This window comes from Trachymyrmex septentrionalis, unplaced genomic scaffold, assembly GCF_001594115.1.
Source record: "Trachymyrmex septentrionalis isolate Tsep2-gDNA-1 unplaced genomic scaffold, Tsep1.0 scaffold34, whole genome shotgun sequence".
Taxonomy (NCBI): Eukaryota; Metazoa; Arthropoda; class Insecta; order Hymenoptera; family Formicidae; genus Trachymyrmex; species Trachymyrmex septentrionalis.
The window spans coordinates 174,830-185,570 of NW_017305504.1; the positions used below are offsets into that span (position 1 = coordinate 174,830).

At 41.4% G+C, this 10,741-nt stretch overlaps 1 protein-coding gene across 3 annotated transcripts in view; it reads left to right on the top strand.

The window, feature by feature from the left end:
* LOC108750237 (trichohyalin) overlaps nucleotides 1-8,605 on the top strand; it is a 123,382-nt gene extending 114,777 nt beyond the window's left edge. For 2 of the 3 annotated variants that reach the window (XM_018489571.1, XM_018489570.1), the window contains exons 10-15: nucleotides 91-276; nucleotides 1,365-1,467; nucleotides 1,796-1,819; nucleotides 1,937-2,186; nucleotides 2,717-2,892; nucleotides 5,253-8,605. In XM_018489571.1, coding sequence (XP_018345073.1) covers nucleotides 91-276; nucleotides 1,365-1,467; nucleotides 1,796-1,819; nucleotides 1,937-2,186; nucleotides 2,717-2,892; nucleotides 5,253-7,626 — 3,113 coding nt within the window. In that variant the 3' untranslated portion in view covers nucleotides 7,627-8,605. The remainder of the gene's footprint in view (nucleotides 1-90; nucleotides 277-1,364; nucleotides 1,468-1,795; nucleotides 1,820-1,936; nucleotides 2,187-2,716; nucleotides 2,893-5,252) is intronic. The other variant, XM_018489572.1, reaches the window with a different exon arrangement.
* Nucleotides 8,606-10,741: the final 2,136 nt, after the last annotated feature.

Here is a 10,741-nt window from a genome sequence, read left to right on the forward strand (position 1 = left end):
CCGCATTATCCCGAGCTCATCCTCGACCGCTCCCTCATGCCCTTCCCCTCTACGCCATTCTCGGTCAGTTACAGCGCTTCTGGTTTCCAGAGGTTCCAGAAACTCCACCCCGACCCCGATCCATGGCACCCCCGACGTCCCGCAGCAGCGCGGGTGGCACCGGAGTTGGTGCCGGGGGTTGGAGCGATGCCCCTCTCGCCAGGGCTCTCTTCGCCTATCTCAGCTCGGGGGAGAATCAGCTAAGCTTTTTGGAGGGCGATCTCATCGCGCTGATGGGTAAGTCTAATCTCGCAACGTCTATCGATACGGTACACACGGTGTCCCAGAAACTGTGGCACTTATAGGATAGCAGCTGTCGCGCGTAATGAACCGAGTGCTGGCGGGGTACGTGGGGATCAACGATCGCGCCAGCAACAGCATAAATATGTTTCTTAATTTTTTTCGGGATACCGAGGGAAATGTGCTGCCTAAACGAAAGTTTGCTGTCTACAGTGAAGAATGTCGTCAGCAGTTCTCTGAAAGAGGAGAACTGCTGAGTATATTAATTTTGCTGGTCTATTCAAAAAAGGATGTTGAATTAAGGCAATAGCGAAAAAAATTATTAAATTTTACTATACATATTTCTTTGAATAGTAAAAATAGCGAAAAAAGTAAACATTTACTTATAGTAAAGAATTATTTAGTTATTGAAAGAAATGATAGTAGAAACAAATGATTTTTTGTAAGATATCAAAGCATTCCGGAAATTAAGCAATAAAAACTGTGTTAATAACACTTAAACGCGTTATTAAAAGGTAAAATTTGAAACGAAAGAATTTCAAAAGCGGTTTTCTTAACGCATTCTGGAGATTTAAAAGTTTTTATCCAAAATTCTGGCTTAAAATCTCAAAAAGCATGTCTAACAAACTACAATCAATAATAATGGTGATTAGACGCCATTTTAATAATGTATATAACGTACTTAAAAAATATAACTTTAATTTTTAATATACATACACAGTTTTTCTTTCAGAGAACTGTTTCATTATTGCCACACACTAACAGCCATTGACTGTATATTAATTGAAATATTAACAATATCAAAATAAGATTATCTATTTCGGTCAATATTTAGTTATTAATATTTAGCGTAGAATAATTAATAGAATTGTAATTAACTGTAATTCCGAGCTAATATCAATGGTATTTTGCATACACCGAAGATATTTAGTCGCAACGAAATGAAGATAAATGAGTTATTTGCTTTTTTCCCGGTTTTTTAATGTTTAAAATTAAAAAGAACCCTCATTGCGAAAATGTTAATGAGACCGAAGCGTATAAGCGAGTTTTGCGGATTTGCATATTTCCCGTTCTTTTTTTGTCAGGCGACCGTCAAAAGGGATGGCAATTTGGTGAAAATCTGCGCACTCAAAGCTCGGGATGGTTTCCCTTGGCGTACACTGAAATTATAATCGACGACACTTTGGGGTAAGTAAGTCTGCTCGACCTCGAGTAGGGTAGCACTGAAATTTCGCACTTATGGTCACTCGTTATTAACCCTTCAAACATTCCGCTTTGAAATCTTGCATGCATTTGAGGTAGTTGATAAATAAAATTTTTTTGAAATTCAATACATTTTCACAGATACATTGTATATCATATGTGAGTCTCATTATCGATACCTTCATTATTTTCCGTCAAACCATCAATTAACATATTTATCAATAATTTTCATGATTTGCCTCTTTTTACATATGTAAAATATTTTAAAAGTTTACTACAATAATTTATTCTCTTTGCGCTGGACGTCGTCCAGAACGGGGCTGATAGATTATTTGAGGTACAGTGTTTTATATTATTGGTTTAAGCTTGCTTTACTTACTTTGGCTGATTTTCGAAAATCTTCCATATTAACTCCCGGGTTTCCGCGTACATTGTGTTATCCAATTATGCGAAGATCGCCAAGTCACGGAGCGAGCCACGGTAGGACTCCAGAACCGCAAGCCATACCGCCGTGTAAGCCGCCGCCCTCTCGACCGCCGGTCACGCCGGCCAGTATCGACGAATCATCCGGTGGAACTCCCGGTGCCGGTAGCAGCTCCGCCAACAACAGCACCAATGCCAACAACAACAGCAGTAGCAACGCCGGCACGCCAACTAACACCGCGAGCGTCTTGGCGACTCCGACCGCACGTCAATCAAAATCGGTGAGACTGCTAAATCAACGTAAAACGGCAAACGCTTCCGGTTATTTGCAGCTTGTTATTTAATCCGTGTCTCAATCTGCTATCAAATCGCAACGTTGTTCGCCGTCTGTTCTAAAGACGTTCGGAGGGTGTCCCTTTGTCCTTTGAAGGAAGTTCTAAGGAACTGGTTCCCAGGATGTCTTTCGGATAAAGTGTGATCAATATTGTTTCAAACGATACAAGCTTGCAGCAACATATTATAAATTGTTACTGCAATATTGCTGAAAAGATTTCTGCTCTATGAGATCACATGGCGGCAGCGTATCGTGAAAAATTAATAATATTTCGAGTTTGTTTTTGCGCCCTGCCGATATCTTTCCCCGATTTTCTTTCCTCAGAGCTCTAGTCTGGGTAAACTCTTATAGTAAACTCTTATAGTAGTACTCTTTACCGTAGTACATCCTTATACGTGTACGCGTCGCAACCCCCAAGATTGATTGGGATGCGAAGTAGGCGAGACGCGAAGGGGAATCGTTTCGTCTGCCTTTCAGATCCGTCCATCGGGCACGTTGCCCGCGGTGCTAGCCGGAGGGCGAAGGGTGCAGCCGCCCGTGCCTCCGGTGCCACCTCCGGCAATGACGTCCCTCCACAGTAGCAACGACAGCGGCTTCTCTAACGAGCCGCCGGTGCAGCCCGACGTCGATTACAGTGACGACGAGGCGCTAAGGTAAGTCCAAAATCTACGCCGCAGGATACAAAGTCATCCCTGCTCTTTGGCGTAACGTTAGTTAGACTTCCTCGTGTAAACCGCAAGCTACATAAATTATGTAAAGGGAAAACCGAGATTACGTGCAGGCATGAGGAAAGATATAATTCTACTGATCCTGTTTGAAAACAGTGCTGGAACAATCGATTATGGGGCCATGATAATATCTATCCTATATATGTTACCATATAGGATAGATAAATACAGGGGATAGAGAAAATGATGACGAGCCTGGGGAGTACTTTATTTATTTTACACTTTTTTTGTTTTATAATAAGAAGTTGGCGTTATCATCTGCTTTTAATGTACATTCTATCCTTGTTAGAATAATCATTTAATAGCTTGAATATCAATGGAATGTTGCACTATTCTTTTAGTAGAATAGCTTTTAATTATTTATATGAATGACACATTGGAGGAGGAATTTTATTCCAATTCTAATTTCTAGAATTATTCTCTGTATCTTCTCGAAAACTTCAACGTCTTTCCTGGCCAATACAATCGCCTGATTTAAATATCATTTGTAGTTTCGAATAACAGCTGGGAGAAACACAGACTTCCTTCTCCAATATCTTTTAAGCAATTAGATCTTCTGTTAGAAGAATGGTATAATATTGCATTGTAGCAGTTGCTGCGCTATTCAAGCGCGTTTGACATTATTCCAACAATTAGATAGAATCTGTATTAAAAAGAAAATAGTAGTGAATTTCTTATTATAAATAGTAGTATATATTTCACAGACGTTCACATTATTTTATTTATTCCTTGTAAATTATAAATTCAAGTAACCTACCCAGTGGAAAAGGAGCCTTTTTTTCGTAACTTGAAATCCGAATCGTTTCAACCAAAGAGAATTTACGTAGCTTACCTGCGCGATTTACATGTTTTTATCGGACCGATGAAATTTTGCTGAATTTAAATCTCGATGGGACACGAACAACAGTAAATGATCTCTTCATTTACTCGTAAGAATATAAGCGTAATAATTATCTTCCTAGCGCGTCTGTGCAACATCGGATACTGACCTCAGCATAATTGAATCGGTTTTGACCCTTGGTTTACATCAGTTACATGTACATAGACTACCATTATTCATCCGCAGACGTTCAATACCAGGCAAATCACTTATTACTTGGTACTTTGGGCCCTTTGATACCTTTACTCCGTGAACATCACGCCCTGATAACTAGCCGATAAGCGCACTCCCGCTTTACTCCCTGTTCAGCGTGATTGAAGCTTTGTATCATTGTAACTCCGCTATTCTGCTATCTACTACCTCCCTGTAATTAGTGCGATTTTCACCCCTCTGTCGCCGTCTCCACTCTCGGCACTCAATTGGATTGGTCCGCGATGCTATTGTGAGGAATAAAAATTCGAGCGGTGGTGGATGCTATAGCCACACGCGCGTTTTACATTCACATACATCTCCGACGTCGGAAAAACTGTGATTAATTTCAGATAAAGCGAGATCGAATTGTTACAGTCAATAGACCGGTCTTGAATAGAGTCTACTTTCTTGCTTGTAAATTGTTGCGTGCATGACTGCTGATTGTGCGATATGATATTATTTACAATACAAGTCGAAATGTGTTTAGATATTTATTCGGTTTTGTGTAGTTATTAGTTATGATGATCTTTCAAAAAATCGTAACAGAAATTTCTTGCAAAATTTACGATAGCAGATTGATTTTAATGTTGTAGGTACAAGTATTATTTTTTATTTTTAAATTAAATTTAAATATTGTATAATAGTTATATGATATTATCACTCTTTTCATTATCACTCTTTTTCCTCCATTCTCAATTTAAACAAATGAATTCTTTTTTATATACTTGCTCAATACTTAATTATGATTATTGTGTATATATTTATTGTATGATCTCTTATTCTATTGTTTTAATGTTGCATGAATAGCAAATAATTAATTTTTTCACATCACATTCTCTGTCACCTACCTACGATTTATCGCTACATTTTGCTCGTCTTTTATTTAAAAAAGAAAAAAAAAATTAAAATTAGTTAATTTATTTAATACCCTTGACCTTAATACTTTGTTTTAAAATAACGGCAAACAAATTATTTTTATTTTTTACGGACTGAACTCTTCCGGCTGCTCATCTTTCACTTGGAAAATTAGTTGTTTCTCTGTTTCTTCGAAATTGTCTCTCCTTCTTGTAGATACCGCATGCGCTATCGTGGTCGCTGGAAATAAACCGCCATGGTGGTGGTCCGCATCTTCGACAACCTCCCCTTTTCTAATCCCTTATTTCCGCGCCCCGGTTTCTTTTTCTCTTTTTTATTGACCGCGCCGCGCACGCAGACGGCGCCGCAAGCCGCGAAGTGGAGAAGACCGCTCTTCCTCGAAGGACGAGAAGCGGTCGAAGGACTGGGAGAATGACTCCTGGAAAACAATTCCACGGGATGAGAAGTCTTGGCAGCTGTATCGCACAGCGATGGACCTCTGGGCTGAGTCTAAGCTCGCCAACCAGGCGAGCGAGGAGGATTCGAAGAAGTACTTCGAGATGGAGAACGGCGAGTTCACGCTGGAGAATGGTGATATGACGAAGAAGAGGAAGAACAAGAAAGCTGCACAGGCACTGAACGAACGTCCCAACCCGAATCAGCGCACCAAGATGACGGACGAGCGGAATGCCCCCGCTGCAACTCGGCGCGGCGATCAGCGGCGTGTCGACAAGCGGACGCAAGCGGAGACCGAGGAAGACGAGCTCGAGGAAGACGAGGAGGACTTCGGCGATGAATACCGCCGCAGCAACAATAAGTATTACGCAGAGAATCAGGAGGCTCAGCAAGAGCGAAGAGGAGGCGGCAGTTTCGAAGCGGAGAAATACGCCAAGTCTACGAGCTCGTCGTCGAATTCTGATGACGAGAGCACCATCACCATACCGGAGCCGGGTCGCAAGGTCGAGCATATAGCGCAGAAGCTCGAGCAGACTGCGCAGAAGTACGCGCGCGAGCACAGCCCGCCCAAGTTCCTCGATCGCCGCGAGAGATCTGCCACGGCCGAGTACAAGAGCCTCGAGAGAGAGACCCGTGAAATGGCTCTCTCGCGAGACCGTCGCGAGAGGCTCGTTATGGAGTACAAGAGCTTGGAACGCGCCCGGGACAGCGGTCAAAAGAACTTGGAGCAGGCTCGCCGCGACGACAAGATGCGTTTGCGAGACGATAAGCGTGCGCGGGACGATAAGCACTCGCTCGAGCGGAGTTCCCGCGAGGACAAGACGAGCTTCGATCGCACGAGAGACGACAAGCAGAGCTTCGAGCGCTCGAGGGAGGAGAAGCAAAACTTGGAGCGTACGAGAGAGGACAAGCAAGGCTTCGAGCGCTCGAGGGAGGACAAGGTCTTTGATCGCCCGAGAGAAGATAAACAGAGTTTCCAACGGACAACCCGCGAGGACACGCAGTCGTACGAGCGAGCTCGCACTCGTTCCAGGAACGAGCAAGATCGCGCGTATATGGAGCAGCGAAAGGAGGCGATGGGCTACGAACGAACGTTCGAGAAGAATCGCAACAGGACGATCGAGCGATTATCCAGCCGACGATTCGAGCGGCCGCGACCGCCGTCGCAAGAGGCTCCGGAACGGCCTTCGATGGGCCCCTACCGAGAACGTAGATATTCCGATAAGGAGGAGGCGATTTATGGAGAAACTGGCCGATACGGGGTAAGCTCGCTCGAGAGGGATCGCGGATACGAATCGAATTTCGAGACCAAGCTGGAGAGAACGAAGGCAATCGAAAGACATGGTTACCACGCGGGTTTACACGGTCCAGGTCCTCAGAAGCAGAACGTCGTATCAAGGATCAATGAACGAAGTAACGGAGACACCAATAACAACACGCTGAAAGTCGAGCGGAAGCCTGTACTACCGCGACAGTCGAATGCCATGGGTCACTTGGCGCAAACCGAAAGAGCTTTCGACGAGTCGAAGAGCCCTAAGCTCGTGAAGCGGACCAAGTCTTTTTGGAAATTTCGCAGAGACTCGGAGGTGCTGGAGGGTATGGCGCTCTGGCAGCATCGCTCGCTCGTGGACATCCCGAAGATGATCCGAAAAGAGGACAAGACGGCTGAGAACGAAGAACGGCAGAGGAACTCCGAAGGCGGTAGTCCGAACTCGAGTCTGGGCAACAGCGAGGGTACCATCACGAATGAGCACCGACACGAGGAGCCCAAACCAGCCGAGAGAAGCCACGTGCCCGACAAAACCGATTACTTCGAGGACTTTCCGACGCCGGCGGAACGGTCCAAGATCACGGAAAGGTCAGAATATAGAATGCAGCACCAGCCGCAGGAGGAGCGCGCGTATTTTGTCGGAAACGTGTCGCGGAAGGCGATCATCGAGAAGGAGCGGAGACGTAGTCTCGAGGCGAAACGGAACATGATCGTGGCCGAGTTGAAGGAGAACAACGAGAACAAACGGCACGGGATGGCGCGCGGTAGAAGAAACTACGACGAGGAAGACGCGACACTGAACTTCAGCGAGACCGAAGCATCTGATGAGGAATCTACGTACAGCTGCATCGTCGTGAAGGACCAGAGCATACCGGAGAAGACGTTGCTACCGAGGACCAAGCTGAGAAGAGAGTCTGACCGAGATAGAAATAATTGTGGGCCCTGGTACGATCTGTGGGGCATGGATGCGTCCGTCAATAAAAAGAAGAAGCAGAAGCAGCAATAAGAAGAGCGACGTTATGAAGAAAATTCGAAAACTGAAAGTATGTTGAGTTTAAAAAGATGAAGAGTTAATGTATTTTTTAAGCAGAAGTATCTTATTTTTGAAGACGTCGAACGAAACGTAGCAAAGGCAAGCGAAAGGAAGAGTTGATATTTAAGAAGAAAATATTTATCTTATGAAGATTAAACAATTATATATCGTCCCGCTAAACAATGAAGAAGATGAAGAGATTTCCACTGCGTGCGATTTTGTTTTTCCTTAGTTTAGGTGTACTAATAATATGCGAGCTAATTGATTCAAATTTGAATCAGTGAACGAACACCGAGCTTGCAATTATCATCTTCATTATTAGTTCTACCTTTCCTAAATTTTTCCAATCTTGTTTATTGTGAACTTTTTCGTGGCCACTTGTTTGTTATGAGCGAGCTCCTGAATGATTGATTCAACATCTCATTGTGATGTATTTGCATTAGCTAATTCTTTCCTAATGCTTTGTTTCGTTTTCAACGATTGGCTGTTGATGTTATAGGAGCTTGCAGCATCGTCGAAGAAGACGCTCGATACATTTTTGCGACGACTTCTAGGCGATTTATGTCTTCGAAAGAGCGAGCGATTTTGCTGGATGATACGTCGCTGTCGTGACTCGTTGTTGTTCGTCACTACTGCACGCGTTAGCTTCCTTTGATTATCGCTGGCATAGTGCAAGTCATATTTGCTAAATATTAATTATTCGCAATTGTTTCAAACTCTTGCCATTTTTTAGTTTTATCTGCCGCTTCGACCGTATTGCCAACTGATTTAAAGTTGCACGTATTTTTTGCATATGAATTTAAAATTTAAGCCTTCAATAAATGTTAATTGTATAATTGTTGAAGAACAAACTATAGACAAGACGATGACAAGGTTAAACTTGATTAACATTTTTCAGATGTATCTGTTCACCAATATTTGTGACCTTGCAAATTTCGAGAGACCTACATTGAAAGAAATTTACTAGATCTTAATTTATATTTCTTTGAATGATATACTAAATAAATATTTACTTACAACAAATAAATATGTACTCAATAAAAAATGATGGTTAAATTAAATTAATGATTTTTGTATCAAATTATGTTTACAATTAGTAAATATTTACTTGGAACTATTCAAACAAATATTCATTAAAATTTAATTTTTTTTTTGTCATTAATAGTCATCGTCAGATTAATCAATTTCAATCAAATTTGCTCGTTTTACACTGTAAAGAAAGTATCTAAATAATATATACAATATGCAAAAATACACTTTTAACAGTGGGTACCATTGTAATTTTACATGTAATTTGTTTACAGTGTACAAACGGCAAATAATATTTAAAAAAATAGCCAATTGGGTGCTAATAAAAAGTCTTTATTGTGTACTTTCGAAGAAAGAAGCCCACCCTCTCTAAAATTTCTCAGAAAATTCAAACAAAGTTTCAGCTCGTGATCGTATTTGTGATCGTCCAATAAGATAAGAATTACGGACGCGCATCCCGATTAATTGCAATTAACGCCTTTCAGGACTAACATATTCGCGACTGTGAAGCTGCGAAAGACGAAGACTAACGACCGTTCGGCGCCAGCGCTGTCATGAGACAAGATTTTTCTCTAGATCGTGCATATCTCGCGATCCAGTAGTGATCTTATGATGCGGAGACGGGTGTGTCTCTCTTATTGAACAAGTTCCTTCGTCGCGCAGTTCTCCACGCGAGACGAGAATCGACTGCCACACGATTATCTATCCGTGAATTCCTCTCAAGAATTAAAAAAATACGCTAACCCTTTCCGTATCTACGCACCATATTGCATCTGCGCTTTTTTTTTACAATTTCCCTCGAGTTTGGACCTGTTAGGATACCATGTGGAGCGACGTATGGAGATAGCTCGCAGGTTTCCCGTGACGTTAAACGAAGTGTTGACGCAATTCTGTAGCGTCAAACGAAGGGTTAGCACCATATAACTACGTCAGTTCTGCGCTGTTAAATAAAAGATCGGCACGAAAACTGCATTAATACGATGTTAAATAAGAGAACAGCCACCTTTACTCCGAAACGAGTTTTTCTAATGTTAACTGCACGTTAACACAATTCTACAGTGTGAATGAAAAGCTCGTACAGCGAAAGTGGATCAAGTCCGTTGTTTGTAGTTTCACATAAAGTTGAACTTGAAGTAGGCCTTACAAATTACGGATTTGCTCCATTTTTGTTCTGAAGTCTTTTAACAGCGAAAACTAGAGAGCTCTTCCGACAACTCGTACGACGAGTTGAGAGACGAGTGAAGAGACATCGTTGGAACTTCTATACATTTACCGCTCTATCAATGTATTATATTTAATATTCTACTTATATATATGTAAACTCGATATTTGGTACTGAAAGGGTTAATGTTCGAGAATTTGATAGATTTGGATTTTTTGTCTGCAAATACACGTCATTTTGAACACGCGTTTTTAAACGTTTTTCAATATTGCATTTTAAAGGTATATATACATAGATATAGATTTAGAGCATATTAAAATAATATATTCCAGCGTAATTTAGGCGCGAAACGAAAAGAAGACGTCCAATTCGGAGCGAAAGGTTTCAGGTGGGTTTTAGGGCAACCACTTTTTGTAATTTAAAACGCGGTAGTTAATAATTCAAGGAAGTCGCGAAGAAGACGAGAGATGTTAATATATTATGAATAATATATTATAATATATTATATATATATAAACGACTGCTCGAATCTAATTCCGGCGGTTTGGGTTAGGCTAGACTAAAAATGAAGCTGTTGTAATAAGAATCATGTAAACATGCGCATATACGTTATATATATATTATATATATTATTGTTATTATATACACCAATTTTTTAACGTATGTTGTCATCTTGTTTCGTTCCCTCCTCTTTCTTTTTCTCTCTCTTATCTTTATCCTTCGATGTATTCTGAGCTCTTTATGGCCAAGTTTACGTGCATATCGTGCATTTGATACGGGTATTAACTAGTAACTTTCTATTGAGTTAATCTTAATTTCGGCGATACGTGTAAACATATATATGATATGAGTATTTTTATAATTAATTATTTTGATGCATATTGTAGCAATCAGTAC